The sequence below is a fragment of the Scyliorhinus canicula genome, chromosome 16 (assembly GCF_902713615.1).
Source record: "Scyliorhinus canicula chromosome 16, sScyCan1.1, whole genome shotgun sequence".
NCBI lineage: Eukaryota > Metazoa > Chordata > Chondrichthyes > Carcharhiniformes > Scyliorhinidae > Scyliorhinus > Scyliorhinus canicula.
This window is the reverse complement of record NC_052161.1, coordinates 141,620,093-141,639,097: the sequence shown is the minus strand read 5'-3', so window position 1 is coordinate 141,639,097 and position 19,005 is coordinate 141,620,093. Positions and strand designations below refer to the sequence as shown.

At 50.7% G+C, this 19,005-nt stretch overlaps 1 protein-coding gene across 1 annotated transcript in view; it reads left to right on the top strand.

Annotated features, from left to right (window-relative positions):
* Positions 1-19,005, top strand: part of cfap74 (cilia and flagella associated protein 74) — a 156,559-nt gene that overhangs the window by 113,847 nt on the left and 23,707 nt on the right. Inside the window, exons 26-27 of the mRNA XM_038774102.1 lie at positions 7,742-8,012; positions 10,906-11,055. Of these exons, the coding sequence (XP_038630030.1) occupies positions 7,742-8,012; positions 10,906-11,055 (421 nt within the window). The remainder of the gene's footprint in view (positions 1-7,741; positions 8,013-10,905; positions 11,056-19,005) is intronic.

Sequence of the window (19,005 nt, the reverse complement as noted above, 5' to 3'; positions counted from 1 at the left end):
CACAGTAACCTCTGCTGTTTCTTCCTCTTGTAGTTTAATTTATTAGGAGGCGGGGTGAGTGTACTGGGTAACCAGCTGAATTAAATTTAATCCTCTTTGAGTTGGTGCAAAATTATTGCCGTGTTCCTCAAAGGGTTAAAAACATCCAAACGTGGCACACCTTTCCTCTATCAAACATTGTCACCTTCCTAAATAGGGAATATTTCACCTGTGACAGTGATTTATGCCAAATCTTTCACAAGTATGAAAAGCACATAATTCATGAGAGCCACAGGTGTGTATGAGTTATGATGGTCTTTCCCATGAGTCAAACAACACCTGGAAGTTGCCAGCACTGTTGAGGAATCTGTTTATCCGATGTGCATGTCTCCAGCCTCTCCGTGGCATTTTGAACTGATCTTTAAATGAATTCGAGAGAATGGGAAACTGATGACAATCACTAAGTGCTATTTCACATATGCAAATGATCACTTTTAAGTTAAATATCAATCTTTTGAGCACCTGGAATGCTTATCATGCCTGTAGAATACGATTATTTATTTTAATATTAATATATTAAGTAACAGAATTTGAAGAAAAAATATAATTTCACACAGCAGGAATCATTTTAGTTTCTCCTAGAATTCAAAGTTAATTGTATGACTGCAAACTGTGCCTTAATATGCACATTATTCAGTATTGATAGTCGAATTATTGTATGCTTTTCAGATGTGATTTTGTTGCTCGGCCTTATTAAAACTGAAACAAAATAGATCAGTAAAGATCCCACTTCAAATAATCAACAGCAGCAGGCTTCTAGTTGAAAATAGATTTGTCTATCAGACTCTCACAGTTTTCATCCAGTCTGTCAAATCAGTTTCATAGTTATTCACTTTTCTTCTTTATGTTCCTTCCTTTTCCCACTCTCTGAAATGTTGACATTTTGGAACAAGTCATTTATTTTAAAATCATTAAAAGGAACTACTTTTACAGGAGCTGTTTATTCTTAAATACTGAATTAATTATATCAGGATTCTGATTGGTTTTAAATAATGACCATTATTTAGAAGCCGCAAACCGCAGCACGGTAGCATGGTGGTTAGCATAAATGCTTCACAGCTCCAGGGTCCCAGGTTCGATTCCCGGCTGGGTCACTGTCTGTGTGGAGTCTGCACATCCTCCCCGTGTGTGCGTGGGTTTCCTCCGGGTGCTCCGGTTTCCTCCCACAGTCCAAAGATGTGCGGGTTAGGTGGATTTAGCCATGCTAAATTCCCCGTAGTGTCCTAAAAAGTAAGGTTAAGGGGGGGGGGGTTGTTGGGTTACGGGTATAGGGTGGATACGTGGGTTTGAGTGGGGTGATCATTGCTCGGCACAACATTGAGGGCCGAAGGGCCTGTTCTTTGCTGTACTGTTCTATGTTCTATGTTCTAAACTAAGATGCAAAGATCGAGATCATCATTCTAATGCAGGGCGGGATTCTCCGTAGCCCTTCGTAACGCGGGTTGCCTGCGAGAAAAATCGGTGTTAATGACTCCGGCGTAGGGGCCTTCTTTAAGGCCGCTATTCTCCGTTCCCGGAGGGGCTAGCAGCTGACTGACGCGATACGCGTCAGTTTCTCCAGCTGCGGAAGTGGTGAGACCCGGCGTTTTTTGGAGGATAAGGAGGAGAGAGACAGGGGGGGGTGTGTGTTCCGGCATTTGGGGTGTGTTCCGGCATTTTGGGGGGCGGGGGGGGTGTGTGTGTGTATGTTCCGGCATTTGGGGGGGGGGGGGTGTGTGTTCCGGCATTTGGGGGGGGGGGGGGTGTGTGTTCCGGCATTTGGGGGGGGGGTGTGTTTCGGCATTTGGGGGGGGGGGGGGTGTGTGTTCCGGCATTTGGGGGGGGGGGGTGTGTGTTCCGGCATTTGGGGGGGGGGTGTGTGTGTTCCGGCATTTGGGGGGGGGGTGTGTGTGTTCCGGCATTTGGGGGGGGGGGGTGTGTGTTCCGGCATTTGGGGGGGGGGGTGTGTGTTCCGGCATTTGGGGGGGGGGGGGGTGTGTGTTCCGGCATTTGGGGGGGGGGTGTGTGTTCCGGCATTTGGGGGGGGGTGTGTTCCGGCATTTGGGGGGGGGGGGGGGTGTTCCGGCCTTTGGGGGGGGGGGGTGTGTTCCGGCATTTGGGGGGGGGGGGGTGTGTGTTCCGGCATTTGGGGGGGGGTGTGTTCCGGCATTTGGGGGGGGGGGTGTGTTCCGGCATTTGGGGGGGGGGGGGTGTGTTCCGGCATTTGGGGGGCGACGGATGCCCGGGGCCAACGCACCGTCGCCCCCCCCCTCTGTACGCCGCTGCCCCTACCCCAACCCCCTCCCCTCACCACCCCTACCCCCTTCACCACCCCTACCCCACTCCAACGCCGCACCCACCCCCCCCCCCCACTAACGGAGGAAGGAAGGGGGGAAGGAGGAAGGAAGGGGGGGAGGAGGGGGGAGGAGGAAGGAAGGGGGGGAGGAGGAAGGAAGGGGGGGAGGAGGAGAGGGGGGGGGGGTGTGGGTACCGGCCTTCAGAGGGAGGGGGACGGGGTGTGGGTTGCGGCGTTGAGGGTGGGGGGTTGCGGCGTTGAGGAGGGGGGGGGTGGAACCCGGCGTTGAGGAGGGGGGGGGAACCCGGCGTTGAGGAGGGGGGGGGGGAACCCGGCGTTGAGGAGGGGGGGGGGGGGGAACCCGGCGTTGAGGAGGGGGGGGGGAACCCGGCGTTGAGGGGGGGGGGACCCGGCGTTGAGGGGGGGGGGAACCCGGCGTTGAGGGGGGGGGGCGGTTGCGGCGTTGCGAGAGATGGGGGGCGGCGTTGGAGGGGGGTAGGGGTGGTGGGGAGGGGGGTAGGGGCGTTGGAGGGAGGTAGGGGTGGTGAGGGTAGGGGGCAGCGGCGTACAGAGGGGGGGGGGGCGTTGGCCCCGGGCATCCGTCGCCCCCCCCTCTCTGCCCGCCGCTGCCCCCAAACCCCCCCGATGGCCGCAACCCACCCCCCCCCCCCGATGGCCGCAACCCACCCCCCCGATGGCCGCAACCCACCCCCCCGATGGCCGCAACCCCCCGATGGCCGCAACCCACCCCCCCCCCCCATGGCCGCAACCCACCCCCCCCCCCCCCCATGGCCGCAACCCACCCCCGACACTGAACGGCGTCAGCCATCATCAATGGTTGACGCCGTTTTAAACCAACTCTGATTTGCGCCGACGTGACCCGTGGCCACGTCGGCGGGACTTCGGCCCATCCGGGCCGGAGATTTCAGGTCAGTGCAAATAAAATGAAATCCCGCCGGCGCCAGCTGTTTTCACAGGCCGCCGACGGGATTTGCACAACGCCGGTTTTTTTCCGGCGGGAGAATTACGAAACCTGCGGGAGCGGAAATGACGCCGCTTCCCGCCAATTCTCCGACCCTGCGTGGGGTCGGAGAATCCCGCCCGCAGTATCTTACAAGTGAAGGGCTGGATGATGCCGATGTATCGTAGTAATGGTTAAATAAGATGGAGCTAAACAGGCCCAGCTCTCGAAAGCATTTGCCAAATCCAACCATTAACATCACTAACAGCATCAAAGTGCTCAGGAAAGCTTGGCTCAGTTTCATCATTGTTTTGTCAATTAAGAATTCCGATAAAATTCCAGAGACAATTTCCCAAAATCGCTTGGATTCAAGCTTGTGCCTAATGTAGTCATTCCTTTTGCAATTAGAGAATTGTACTATTTCTTGAAAAAAAGTTCCTATCTCTATTTTTTATGACTAAGAAGAGAGAGTAGGCATCGGTTTTTCCTCTTCACTCCCAATGCTGAGGCTGCCAGTTGTGAAAGAGGAATTCGGGTGATTTTTCCTTCTGGGAAAGTTGCTGCATTGTAACAGGTTCCACAGGACGGCCTGACTGAGATTGGACACAGTGTGTCAAGTCCTGGAGAGAAACATCCACATTATATAATAATGTGGGGCCACTGGTTACTACATCAGCAGGACAAACCCTCTGCTTTCTGAGCAGATATATTTTCAAAGAATGTATGGAACTAATGCATAGCAATTGCCCTCAATTCAAGGGGTGATTTTGTGATCCTGAATAAAAAAATCCTAAATTAAATAAGTTGAAGAATCTCAATCTTGTGGGCACAACTCAGCAGTGTGAAATAGTTCATAATTCAACACTATTGTTGGGGCAGTTTTGTTGTTGGACATATTGCCACTGCCAAACTTGATCTGTAGGAACTCACTCTTAGTGCTCATTACTAGAAATGGAAATAGTTCTTTTCCAAAATGCTAACCTTAATAGGTGCTCAAATACTCTAGAAATAATAAAGCTGATGTGTACAACCTGTGTTTTATTCTGAAGCACTGTCCCCAAAATAGACTGAACTTAATGTTCTAATACTTACATGTCATTGTATTTCACAATCAATTGTGTTATTGTAACTAGGTCCACCAGTCTGCAATTAACCTGTGATCCTAATTACTTTAACATGGCCTATTTATGTAATATGTACGTGAGGATACAACAAACATTATTGCCAACCAATCTTGCAATATTAAAACATGCTGCTGTGCAGAGAGACCTGGGTGTGCTAGTGCATGAGTCGCAAAAAGTTGGTTTACTGGTGCAACAGATGATTAAGAAGGCAAATGGAATTTTGTCCTTCCTTGCTCGAGGGATGGAATTTAAGACTAGGGAGGTTATGCTGCAATTGTATACGGTGTTAGTGAGGCCACACCTGGAGTATTGTGTTCAGTTTTGGTCTCCTTACCTGAGAAAGGACGTACTGGCGCTGGAGGGGGTGCAGAGGAGATTCACTAGGTTAATCCCAGAGTTGAAGGGGTTGGATTACGAGGAGAGCTTGAGTAGATTGAGACTGTACTCGTTGGAATTTAGAAGGATGAGGGGGGGTCTTATAGAAAAATATAAAATTATGAAGGGAATAGATAGGATAGATGCGGGCAGGTTGTTTCCACTGGCGGGTGAAAGCAGAACTAGGGGGCATAGCCTCAAAATAAGAGGAAGTAGATTTAGGACTGAGTTTAGGAGGAACTTCTTCACCCAAAGGGTTGTGAATCTATGGAATTCCTTGCCCATTGAAGCAGTTGAGACTCCTTCATTAAATGTTTTTAAGGTAAAGATAGATAGTTTTTTGAAAAATAAAGGGATTAAGGGTTATGGGGCGGAATCGCCCAGGGCCGGCATAAATCCCGCCCCCGCCGTGGCTGGAATTCTCCGCCACCCAGGAATCGGCGGGAGCGGGAATCACGCCCTGCCGATCGGCGTGCCCACCGCTCCGATCGGCGTGCCCCCGCAGCGATTCTCTGGCCCGCGATGGGCCGAAGTCCCGCCGCTGTCAGGCCTCTCTCGCCGGCGGGAATTGGAGCATCTCTGTTGCCGGAGGGATTGGCGGCGCGAGTGGGCCCCGGGGGTCCTGGGGGGGCGCAGGCCGATCGGACTCCGGGGGGTGCCTCCACGGTGGCCTGGCCCGCGATCGAGGCCCACCGATCGGCAGGCGGGCCAGTGCTGTGGGGGCACTCTTTTTCTTCCGCCGCCGCCACGGCCACCACCATGGCAGAGGCGGAAGAGACCCCCTCCACCGCGCATGCGCCGGTGGTTACATCAGTGGCCGCTGATGCCCCAGCGCATGCGCGGACTCACGCCGACCACCGAAGACCTGTAGGCCAGCCCTGACGCCGGGCGGCGGGGGCCAAAGGCCGTTGGCACCGGTTTTGGCGCCAGTCGGCGTGGCGGAAACCACTCCGGCGCGCGCCTAGCCCCTAAACGTGCGGAGAATTCCACACCTTTAGGGAGGCACGACGCCGGTGTGGTTGGCGCCACTCCGCTACGCCGGGACCCCCCACCCCGCCGGGTAGGGGAGAATCCCGGCCATGGTGTTCAGGCCAGAAAGTGGAGCTGAGTCCACAAAAGATCAGCCATGATCTCATTGAATGGCAGAGCAGGCTCGAGGGGCCAGATGGCCGACTCCTGCTCCTCATTCTTATGTTCAATCACCACTCACTCCTCCTGAGATATAAATTGTTGTCACCATTTGAAATTTGCCATTCTTGTATTTATCCTGATGAGTACAAGGTGAAAAGCTTTGAAAACATATCTCCCTCTGTAGCGAGATTCGTTTACTTTATCCTCATCACCAGTCCTCTTTGATCCCCCATTGTCCCCAAACATGTCTTCATTGTCTTTTGTTTCCAATTTTGTTGCTGTGCTGTTACCCGAATACTGTGCATTTACCGATCTTTCAAATTGCTCAAACTTCCTCAAAATTAATCTCACGAGTTCCAGAAATGTGTCACATTGGCCTGTAACATCCCTGGAGTGGCAATCAGCTGCAGATTACCACTCCATAGCCACATAGCCGCACTCACATTCCAAAGCAAGCCTGTTTTGCCTGACCCTCTGGCTGAGACTGAAGCGGTGAAGCCGATCAGTGGCTCCAGCAGCAAAGTTCCAAATAGTGGAGCAGGGGAGGACGAACCCACATTTTACAGCACTAGCTGCCATAAATCGGGCCAGTTTAAAGGGACAATTGGAATCGTGATGGTAAGTTTAGTGGTCACAGAGGAGTCAGGTACAAGAATATAACAAAAACCATTTATTGTTAAAGCAGACTTGACAGGGCACAATCCAGGTCTCGGCTGGGACCTCTCTGCCCAGACTCCCGTCTGAACCAGCTTTTATGTCCGTAATCAATTACCCTGATGTTCCCCCACCCCTCATTGGGGGAGTTTGAATTCCACGAGGCTTACTGGGGAGGCGTATCCGTCTCACCCCATAGGTCGTGCGAGGGTTACAGCAGTAGGTTTCTACTGACATCGAGGAAGTGGGGGTTTGGTGGTTGGGCTTAGGTCCAGACATTGACAGGGCTAGGGGATCCGGCCAGTGTGAGGTTGTGCGCTGTCATGTCAGGGTAAGGGGTGAACCCAGTGCGGGTGAGGAATATGTGGGGGTTGGGGTCCAGTGTTGTGGGGGAGGGGGGGGGTCCTCTGAGGCATGTGGGGTGAGGTGTTGACAGTCCCCTGGGGAAACAGGGGTGTGCGGGGTATCCAGTCTCAGTTTGGATGTTTAAAATAGTTACTCTGAAGTTAAAAGTGATTTTATTTCCTCCCAACTATGATCGTAAAAGTGCCAGAACCATCCGAAGTTGACGATTTAAAATCACTTTGTCAGTTGGTTCCCAGCCCAGCACAATTGTCCAGGGGGAAGTTAGGCCTTCTGGACCATTGCTGCATAAACCCTCAAGTAGGAACCTCCAAGAGGATCCCCAGTGTATCTTTGGAGTACCCCCAAATCCAACACTGGGGAGGCAGAAAGTTATGTCCCAATGTACTTCACTCTTTAATTTCATAAACCCCTTGTAAAAGAGAATTCCACCTCAGCCTCATTGTTATTTTCTGTTCTGAATAAGATTAATACATTGAACTAAACTTCATATATACACCCGGCAGAGAGGGTAGTTCCTCAGCTGTTACAATGTACTACGGTGATTATATTAAAAGATTTTCTTTTCCACATCAGTGTTACGTAAGCAAACACAAAATATCTGCAGTATGTTCAGAGTTTCAATAGTGCCATTGACTGATGCTTTTACAAGTGTGAAAAATCTGATTGTACAGTATTAGACTGTCAACATTGCAAATCAGAGGCAGTGGGTATCAACTCAGGAACAACTATTACCGCACTCGCTGTTTAAAGAATTATGGATAGCTTAATGCAATTACAGAACAGCAAGCAACATGCTATCAATGTTTTATTATTTAGGAAATTCAAGATTTCCTGCAAAGCTGTTGGTGTCTTCCCTCCGCTGAAGTTGTCCCATTCAGTGATTCACTTTGCTGCTACAGCTTTGAATGATACAGCGACAGTGACTATATATGTGGAGAATTCAAACACCAGCCAAAACCCTCACTCTGCCCCGAGGATCGGAAAAGGAGCCATCGTTCCTGTCGGACCAGCATCATTTGAATTTGTCGTTCCGGAATATTCCTACTTAACTATTGCTCCTGCTGGTGGAACTGTAATGCCAGGAGAGGTCAGAGTTTGTTCAAAGCTTTTTCACCTAGCTGAAAGGAAACTGATCATGCACTAAAATGTTGAAAAGAATGGAGATAATGCTGTGTAACCTTTTCCATAAAACAAGTTAATTTCAATAAAGATAGCCCCCAAATCCTTTCCTGTACTGCCAGTTATCTCCTTAATCCCTTCTCCCCTCACGTCTAACAGCAAATGGTAGGAACCTATGCATCATCACCTATATAGTGAGACTATTACTCAGCTACCTTCGTTTTCCCAGAACTTTCTGGTTCTTTACCAAGTCAAACCTATCCCCCTTCCCCCTTGTCCTTCTCTTGCCCTTGCCCTGAAGCTCTAACTTTCTCTTCACAGATTCTATCCCGTCCCAGCCATTGTTTCATCCCAAATCAAACTGTTTGTATCCTATGTCACACTGCTCAACCATCACCCCTGCGCCCTCTGACCTGCATTGGCTCTCAATCCCACATTTTAAAATCTCACCCTTGTGCTCAAACCCCTCATGGCTTGTCTCTCGCTGTCACAGTAGCCTTTTCTGGCCCTGTAATGCTCACCCACACTCCTCTGTCCTTCTGGCTGTGCCTTCTTGTGCATTCTCCACTTCACCATTACTGGCTGTGCCTTCAGTCATATCAGGCCCTCACTTTGAAACTTCCCACGCCTCTTTCTGAGATGCTCTTTAAAACTCATCACTCTGAGTAAACTTTGGTCAACCGTTCAATCTTTCCTTCTTTGGTTTAGTGTGAGTTTTGTGTACGTCTTTAAGAAGGATATTGAGATGTTTCTATATGAATGTGCTAGCTAAGTGTATGGTGCAGCTATTGTGGTTCCATGTTCATAGATCTGTAGAAATTGACATTGAATACAATCCTCCCCAGTGATTCAAATTCAGCATCTCTAACCCAAGTTAGTGTCTGTGTATTTCTCCTCAGAATTCTCCCCCAGATGATGATTACACCACTCTCGAAAGCATACATTCAAATCTTCTCTCATAATAAAGCTTTCCCTTAGAGATTTGCATTCAGAAGATCAGGTTTTCCAAATTACATTTTTCCACTTTACTTTCAACAGCGAATCCAGCTCAAGATTATGCACCACCCCTTTTAGGATTCCATTGTCTTAACTACTTTAATTCAAACTCTGAGATCTAACCAACGATTTCCATAGTTATTTCAACTTATGCAGTAAAATTTCACAAACCTGAAAATCAGATCAGATATCTTTCTGGCGTTTCAACCTTCTTCTCAGCTCTGCCTGTCTCTACTGAACAATTCTCCGCTCTAGCACCTTTAACTTCAGATTTCTTGGAACCCTCTCTTCATTTCTCTGATTTCCTTAACTAGCTGCTCTTCAGGGGCGGGATTCTCCCCTACCCGGCGGGGCGGGGGCTCCTGGCGGGATGGAGTGGCGTGAACCACTCCGGCGTTGGGCCGCCCCAAAGGTGTGGAATCCTCCGCACCTTTAGTGGCCAAGCCCTCACCTTTAGGGGCTAGGCCCGCGCCGGAGTGGTTGGCGCACCGCTGGACGGCAGGAAAGGCCTTTGGCGCCACGGCAGCCGGGACCGAAGGGACTCCACCAGTCGGCGGAAGTCCGCGCATGCGCAGGAGTGTCAGCGGCTGCTGATGTCATCCCCGTGCATGCGCGGGGGGGGGTGTCACCTCCGCGTCGGCCATCGCGGAGGTTGATGCCTGACGCGGAAGGAAAAGAGTGCCCCCACAGCACAGGCCCGCCCGCAGATTGGTGGGCCCCAATCGCGGACCAGGCCACCATGGGGGCACTCCCCGGGGCCAGATCGCCCCGCGCCCCCCCACAGAACCCCGGAGCCCGCCCGCGCCGCCAGTCCCGCCAGTAAGGAGGTGGTTTGATTCACGCCGGCGGGACAGGCATTACAGCAGCGGGACTTCGGCCCATCGCGGGCCAGAGAATCGCCGGGGGGGGGGGGGGGGGGGGGCCCGCCGACAGGCGCGGTGTGATTCCTGCCCCCGCCGAAAATCCGGTGCCGGAGAATTCGGCGGCCGGCGGGTCGGGATTCACGCTGACCCCCGGCGATTCTCCGACCCGGCGGGGGTTCTGAGAATCCAGCCCCAGATCTCTGCACTTTGTTTCTTAACCATTACTTCATGGTATGGTTTTTCTTCTGGCAAAGTTGAGAGAGATGTTCCCTCTTTAGCCTATAAAACCAACTGCTGCTAGCAAAACCATAAGAACTGCCTTCTCTCTCACTACCTATCTCCAACTGCAATCAAATTAGCTGAACTAAAATTTAAAAAGCTTCTCTAACCTATAAGGTCCCAGTTGCTAAGCGATGCCTACATACCTCTGCTAGTCTATTTATTCTTCACACCATAGCCCTCTCTAAGCAATAGAAGCAAAGTTGCCAACCCCCACACATACAAACATCTTTGCCCAGCATGAACCTAACTATAGATTTTACCCTTCCAGGCACAGAAACATTAAATTGAACATACTAAAACCATGTCTATCAATACAAATATAAATCCCTTAGAGCTACCTTTGTTTTCCTAATACCATCATCCCTTATATTAAAATCACTAGTTGTGACCATATCACTGAGTGAGATATTTTAATAATAATTAATAGTCAGTTATTCCAAATGTCAGCTTTAAACATAAATGTTCTGAGAATATAATTTGGTTAACATATTACGAATCAGGAATGTATTCCATCCTTTTTCATCGATTAATTTCAGCCCCAATTTTAAGTACCTTTGTTTCCCTTCAAAAGTTTAAATATTCTAAGTATTTCTTTCAAGTTTGCAAGAAATGTTGGTCTTACATTGGACTCTTATTCTATGTCAGTGCAATCAATGCTGTACTTATCATTCACATTTCTGTTTACTACCTTACGTTATCTATTCTGCCTCTGAACGGTAGAAGTGTATTGTGCACCTGACATTTAAGCCGACCCTACCAGACCAGCTGGTGCAAGAAGAAGCTGTACGAATATTGTGGCGAGCTGTAGAAACAGAGAGGATTTTGGAGAAACGGGATTCTGACAGCACATCAAAATCATTGGATTTCTCAGTAAGAATATTTACATATCTTGCTTTTTTACAATTACATTTCACGTATTCTTTTCCAGCATGGACTTGAATTAAAGTAATAACTTTTAGTTCTGGCAGTCCATCTCATAAAACTGCTCATTATGTTTAATCCTGTGTTTTATTCTTAATGGAGAAGTTACTAGACTTGACTGGGAGATAATTATCGTTGAAGGTAATTTTGGCTACTAACTACTGTTGTGTTCTTCTGCTTCGGATAACACAGGCTGCTACTTGATGCAGTCTTAACTAAAGGATGCTCCAGACTCTGAAATGAGTTCAACGTGTTTATTGAACTATTAACACAGTTCTCAAATGAGTTCGACTCTCTGCTAATCTAACTGCAGTAACTCAGTCTAACTGTAGCAGCTTGCTCTAAGCCACGTGCTGGGGTGTGATGCTGCTGATCAACCCTGTCTAACTCTCTAGATGTCTGTCTGTGGGAAGAGGCAGGGTGTGAGTGCCTCATCCCTTTTATAGTGTTTATGTCATGTCCCCTTGTGGTGATGCCACCTCTGAGTGTCCTGACTGCCCATTGGTTGTGTCCTATTCTGAGTGTTCATTGGTCGCATGTTTGCGTATCATGACAACTACTATCTGACATGTGCTGACAACCGACTTTAGTGTGTGAAGCATGTGTGCAATAGATCAGAGAACAAATTATGGAATGTGTAAAATAGTACAAACAGAAAGAAAACATTGTTTAACTAAAATTTAATTATCTTTAATCCAATTTTAATCAACCAAATATTGGTGGGACCTGCGGCCTCAATCTTTTGGGCTTTTGTTAAGGGGCTGGTTTAGCACAGTGGGCTAAACAGCAGGCTTGTAATGCAGAACGATGCCAGCCGCGTGGGTTTAATTCCCATACCGTCCTCCCTGAACAGGCACCAGAATGTGACAACTAGGGGCCACTCCAGTGCCGTGCTGGCCCCCCGTAGAGGCCAGAATTGCTGATCCTGAGGCCATGTTGACGCCATCGAGAAACGCTGTCGCGTTTCCAACGGCGTCAACACTTAGCCTCAGGATCAGAGAATCCCGCCCTTTGTGTCCAAAGGTGATGTGGGGTTAAGGGGTTGCGGGGGAGTGGGCCTATGTGGGATGCTCTTTCAGAGAGTCGGTGCAGACTCGATGGGCCGAATGTCCTCCTTCTGCCCTATAGGAATTCTATGATTCCACAAGAGGAAAGTCATGTCTGATTATTCTATTGTACTTTCTTGAGGAATTAACAGATGTTATGGCCAAGGAGAACTCCATTGTTGTTATATATTTAATTTTAATCTGTTTCCAGGGGATAGATGATGAGGCAAGTCGACATGGAACAGATGACCATCACCTTCCCAACTGATATTTTATGGATAAAAGTGTGGCCCTGTGATTTTTGTTTTTAACTTATGTATAAATGGATAAGCTCATCAGTAAGGGTGACTTGATGTTAAAGTTGTTACTGGATCATTTGCTCATGGATCATTAGCTGCTACAGAGTCAATGGTAGTCTTTGGGAAGGGAATTGCATCCACACTTTTAGGAGAAAATTAATTGCAGGCTTATGAGGAAAGAGCAGGGAAATGGGACTAATTAGATTATCCTCTGAAAGACCAGCCTGCAGTTGATGAGTAAACAGACTCATTTTGTGCTGCGCTGTTCAGTGATCTGTGAATATATAGTGACACGGGGAATGTGAAGAACGTGGCTCATCTGATACCAGAATTAAAATTTTGCAAAGCAGAAGAGTTGTGCAGAATAAGAAGAAAGGATCACAAATGACTAAAAAGTATAAGATGGAAGACCAAAATCTACTGGGAGCGATGTGCCATCTGGCACTCATTCTGAGGACACATTATAATACCACAGAACATAGAACAGACAGTGCAGAAGGAGGCCATTCGGCCCATTGAGTCTATACCGACCCATGTAAGCCCTCACTTCCACCCATCCCTGTAACCCAATAACCCCTCCTAACCTATTGGTCACTAAGGGCAATTGATCATGGCCAATCCACCTAACCTGTGACGTCTTTGGACTGTGGGAGGAAACCGGAGCACCCGGAGGAAACCCACACAGACATAGGGAGAACGTGCAGACTCCGCACAGACAGTGACCCAGCGGGGAATCTAACATGGGACCCTGTCGTTGTGAAGCCACAGTGCTATCCACTTGTGCTACCGTGCTTCCCCAGCAGTGTGTATGCATGCCCACAAAGGCAATGGAAAGTTTGAGTGTCTCTCCCCGCAGACATTCATTTATATACACATTAGAACAGGTGGTGATCCAACCCAGCATTAAGTTGCGATGCAGTAATTCAAATGAGTGGTACGGATCGCATACTAAGTCATGAGAACAAAAGATGATTGCTGTATTATGACACCTCAGGATGTCTGCCATCTATTTGTTACAGTGCGTAGGCTTTGAAGTAGATTTTGACTGTACTACCTAGTCATAAAATATCTCCCAGAGAGCAGAGGCAGGTGGGGAGGAAGGCAGAAGGCAATTTTCCTGTCAGTCAAAGAATGCACAACGGGAGCATTGTGATCAGTTTTAAACACTTCCTCGATACCTTTGGCCTCTAGCTTATTCCATTAATGAATACTCATGGAGCTAGTTTGCCATATTCTTTCCCGTTGCTTATTCTTTCAATGTATTTTTAAATATTCTCATCTTCAGTGAACATTGTTGCAGGCCAAAGGTTGTGCCAGCCATTTGTCAAGGTGTCTTTATCAGCAAGGCCCCAGTCATTAACAGATGAGTAGAGGGAAGGTTTGTGTTTTGCACACTAGGACCTCCTGACTGGAAAAAAGGCCAGAGGAAAATGGTACCAGGGAAAATAGGATTTCCTCAACAACAAAAAAATAAGTGCAGCTATTCAAGCTCCAAAGTCGGCCTCCCCAACCAGACATAAACTCAGCCCTATATGTGAGGCTCTGTGCAATTGACTACTAACATGGGCAGCACGTTAACACAGTGGATGAACGGCATGGTAACACAGTGGTTAGCACAGTTCCTTCACAGCTCCTTGGTCCCAGGTTTGGGTCACTGTCTGCGCGGAGTCTGCATGTTCTCCCCGTGTCTGCGTGGGTTTCCTCCGGGTGCTCCGGTTTCCTCCCACAATCCAATGATGTGCAGGTTAGGTGGATTTGCCATGCTAAATTGCCCTTAGTGCCCAGAAAGGTTAGGTTGGGTTACTGGGTTACAGGATAGGGTGGAGGTGTGGGGTGCTCTTTCCAAGGGCCGAATGGCCTCCTGCACTGGAAATTCTATGATAACCTGTTGATATTCATTGTCTGATGCCACATATATTAGAGAAGATCACAGTGAATTACCGGAGGAGAATTCAATGCTTTTGGATGAGGGGACAGGAAGAGGTGATGCACGATCAATTGTACAAAGACTAAGGTTGGATACAACTGGCTTTATTGCAGTAAGCTGTGTGGCCTCCCACAGCAGCTGATGAAATGGCTGCTGAATAGAGCAGAGCCAGCAGGTAGGGGCTACCGGCGAACCTGTAATACAGGTCCTCCCTTACATCACCTAATACAGGTGTAACAGTGGTTTACCACATTCACCCCCTGTTAAAATGAGTCCGGCGGGGGTGGTGGAGAACTATATACAGTAGTGAATTTATGTACAGTGTTTTATCAGGGAAAAGAAAAAAATAATGTCCTTTGAAAGTCTGGTGCCAGTTAGAGATTCAACTGGTCTGGTGCCTTGATGTTCCGCTGGGAGCGACGTAGCGGTGGCAGCGATGTCGATGCTGGCCTGATGTTGGATGCTCCGGGAGTGTGCCGAAATCCTCTTCATCCTCTGGCGTGGGCAGGGGAATGAGGGATGGTCCTGGTGGGGTTAATGTTGGGAGCGCCGGGGGAGGGAGGGTGGCGCGGGCCGGAGAAGTGTGTATGGGTGGAACCTGCTGGTGCCAGGTCCCTGAGGGAGACAGTACCTTGGCGGCCGTCGGGGTATACAAAGGCATACTGGGGGTTGGCATGGAGCAAGTGCACCCTATCCACCAACGGGTCCGCCTTGTGGAGTCGGACTTGCCAACGGAGCAGGACCGGTCCTGGAGCTACAAGCCAAGTAGGGAGCAACATCCCGGATGTGGACTTCCTGGGGAAGGCAAAAAGATGTTCATGGGATGTGTTATTCGTAGCGGTGCACAGTAGTGACCGGATGGAGTGTAGTGCATCAGGGAGGACCTCCTGCCAGCGAGAGGCTGGGAGGTTCCTGGACCATAGGGCCAGTTGGACGGCCCTCCATACCGTCCTGTTCTCCCTCTCTACCTGCCCGTTTCCCCGGGGATTATAGCTGGTCATCCTGCTGGAGGCGATACCCCTGCTGAGCAGGAACTGATGCAGCTCATCGCTCATGAATGAGGATCCCCTGTCACTGTGGATGTAAGCGGGGAAACCGAACAGAGTGAAGATTGTGTTTAGGGCTTTGATGACGGTGGCAGACGTCATATCGGGGCATGGGATGGCGAAGGGGAATCTGGAGTATTCATCGACCACACTGAGAATATACGTGTTTCGGTCGATGGAGGGGAGGGGCCCTTTGAAATCCACACTGAGGCCTTCACCTGGCGCGCACAGTCGGGCCGGTAGAAGTGCAGCTTGCACTCCGCACAGACCTGGCAGTCCCTGGTGACTGTCCGTACTTCCTCGACGGAGTAGGGCAGATTGCAAGCCATGTCAAGATGGTACAATCGTCTGACCCCCGGATGACAAAGGCTGTCGTGTAGGTCCCGGAGTCGGTCTCCTTGTGCGCCGGCACATGTACCTCGGGATAGGGTGTCTGGGGGCGATACAAAATCTCGTAATTATAGGTGGAGAGCTCGATTCTCCACCGAAAGATTTTATTGTTTTTGATCTTGCCCCGCTGCGTGTTGTTAAAAATGAAGGCTACCGACCGTTGGTCAGTGAGGAGAGTGAATCTCCTGCCGGCCAGGTAATGCCTCTAATGCCGCACAGCTTCAACAATTGCCTGGGCCTCTTTTTCGAAGGACGCGTGCCGAATTTCTGAGGCATGAAGGGTGCGGGAAAAGAATGCCACGGGTCTGTCTGCCTGATTGAGGGTGGTGGCTAGGGCGACGTCTGATGCGTCACTTTCTACTTGGAAGGGCAGTGTCTCGTCTACTGCGTGCATCCCGGCCTTGGCTATGTCAACTCTGATACGGGCGAAGGCCTGTTGTGCCTCGGCCATAGGAGGAAAGTGGACTGTGTGAGTGGGTGGGCCTTGTCCGCATAGTTTGGGACCCACTGGGCGTAGTAGGAGAAGAACCCCAGGCAGCGTTTGAGGGCCTTGGGGCAGTGGGGGAGGGGAAGCTCCATGAGGTCGAGGTCGGGCCCCAGAACTCCGTTCTGGACCACACAGCCGAGGATGGCTAAACGGGTTGTGCTGAACACGCACTTCTCCTTGTTGTAGGTGAGGTTGAGGAGAGTGGCGGTTGGAGGAATTTGGCAAGGTTGGCGTCGTGGTTCTGCTGATCGTGGCCGCAGATGGTGACGTTGTCTAGGTACGGGAAGGTGGTCCACAAACCATACCGGTCAACCTTTTGGTCTATCTCCCTTAGGAAGACCGAGACCCCGTTAGTGACGACGAAGGGAACCCTGAGGAAGTGATAGAGACGACCGTCCACCTCGAAAGCAGTGTATGGACGGTCCGATTTACGAATGAGGAGTTGGTGGTAGGTGGATTTGAGGTCTATCGTTGAGAAGACCCGGTATTGCGCAATCTGATTGACCATATCAGATATGCGCGGGAGGGGGTACGCGTCGAGCTGAGTGTACCGATTGATGGTCTGGCTGTAGTCCACGACCATTCTGTATTTCTCCCCAGTTTTAACGACTACCACTTGGGCTCTCCAGGGGCTGTTGCTGGCCTGGATGATGCCTTCCCGAAGCAACCGTTGGACCTCGGACCTGATGAAGGTCTTGTCCTGGGTGCTGTACCGTCTGCTCCTGGTGGCAACTGGTTTGCAATCCGGAGTTAGATTGGCAAAGAGGTGGGTCAACCTTTCGGGTCGCAAGGCCGCACACAGTGAGGGGTGGTAGGGGCCCACCGAATTTGAGGGTAAGGCTCTGGAGATTGCACTGGAAGTCCAGGCCTAGTAGTAGTGCAATGCAGAGATTAGGAAGGACATAGAGGTGGAAGCAGCTGAATTCTACGCCCTGGACCGTGAGAGTGACCGTGCAGAACCCCCGGATCGCGACGGAATGGGATCCGGAGGCCAGTGAGATTCTTTGATTGGCGGGGTGGACCGCGAGGGAGCAGCACCTTACCGTATCCGGTGGATGAAGCTTTCGGTGCTCCCAGAGTCCAGCAGGCAAAAGGCCACGTGACCATTGATTCTCACACTGGTCGAAGCGGTGGCTGATGAGCCATCAATTGAACGCGAGACGAGTTGCTGTACAAAAGTTAGGCTTTAATAAGCTAGAACTTAGCCCTGCGGTCGACTACAATAAATGGACGACCGCCGGGCGTTCTAACTATTTATACCTCGGTATGGAGGCGTGGTTAACTCAGCCTCTCGACCAATCGGAGAGCCGTCACATGACTGGTCTCAACCAATCGGTCGAGAGGCACATGACCGACCAGGGCCAATGGTAAGCCGGTGTTCTGCACCAATGGCAGACAACTATGCAAATCATACCACCACAGTGGCCAGGTTGTGCGGACGTGACTGGTCGATCCTCACTGAGCACTGAGGCGAGCTGTGGTCGGTCGTCGCTGGCGTCAGAAGGTGGAGAGCGTGGGGGGCCCAGGTCGTGAAATGCTGTCGCCGTCCATGCCCCGTGGGGAAGACAAGATGGCGGCGCCTGAAGATCCTGCGGGGGACAAAATGGCGGTGCCCATGGGCTGCACGTTGTGGGGGCTGGACAAGATGGCGGCACCCATGGGCCGCACGTGGACTGAGTGGGGGAGATGGAGGCACCCACTGGCCGCTCGCGGCCCCGGGAGGTGAAGATGGCGGCGCCCACTGGCCGCTCGTGGTCCGGGACAAAATTGGCGGCACCCATTGCGTATAGGTCAGGGGGGCGATAGTGGCGACTGCGCGGGCCTGGCACACCGCAGCGAAGTGCCCCTTTTTGCCACAAGCCTTGCAAATGGCATTGCCGGCCAAGCAGCGTTGATGGGGGTGCTTCTGCTGGCCACAGAAGTAACATCGGGGACCCCGGGGTGCACGGGTTGGCGTGTGGCACAGGCGTACTGGCTGGGTATAGCCCCGGCTGGGGTGGCCGCCTGGGGAGTCCATGAGGGATAGGAGGGGTGGGCCGCACGGCTGGAAGGGGTGGGCCGCGTGGCCGGAGGGGTGGGCCACACGGCCGGAGGGGTAGGCCTGAGCATTACGGGAGGTGACCGTCATGGAGAGCGCTAGCTTTTCAGTCTCAGCTCAGTCGAGCCTGGCCCCTTCTAACAGTCTTTGGCGTATGAGGTCCGACCCAATCCCCGTTACAAACGCATCGCGCATAAGAAGGTTGGAATGTTCGGTGACCGTAACGGCCTGGCAGTCACAATCCCGGACGAGTGGGATTAGGGCCCGCCAGAAGTCTTCTACGGACTCACCAGGGAGTTGATAGCGAGTGGCGAGTATGTGCCTGGCGAAGAGTGTGTTTGTTTTCTGTGCGTAGTATTCTTTGAGGAGCGCCATGGCGTCTGCATAGTTCGGGGCGTCCTGGATCAGTGGAAACACGTTGGAGCTCAACCTTGAGTACAGGATCTGTATCTTCTGAGCCTCCGTCGGAGGGGTGGTCGCTGAGTTGATATCGGGCTCGAAGCAAGCTAGCCAGTGATTAAAGTCCTTTTTGGCGTTGCTTGATTGCGGATCCAGCTGCAGGCGATGTGGTTTGATTCGGAGGCCCATCTTTTAGAAAATCTTACTGCAATAAATTGATGCACGATCAATTGTACAAAGACTAAGTTTGTATACAACTGGCTTTAT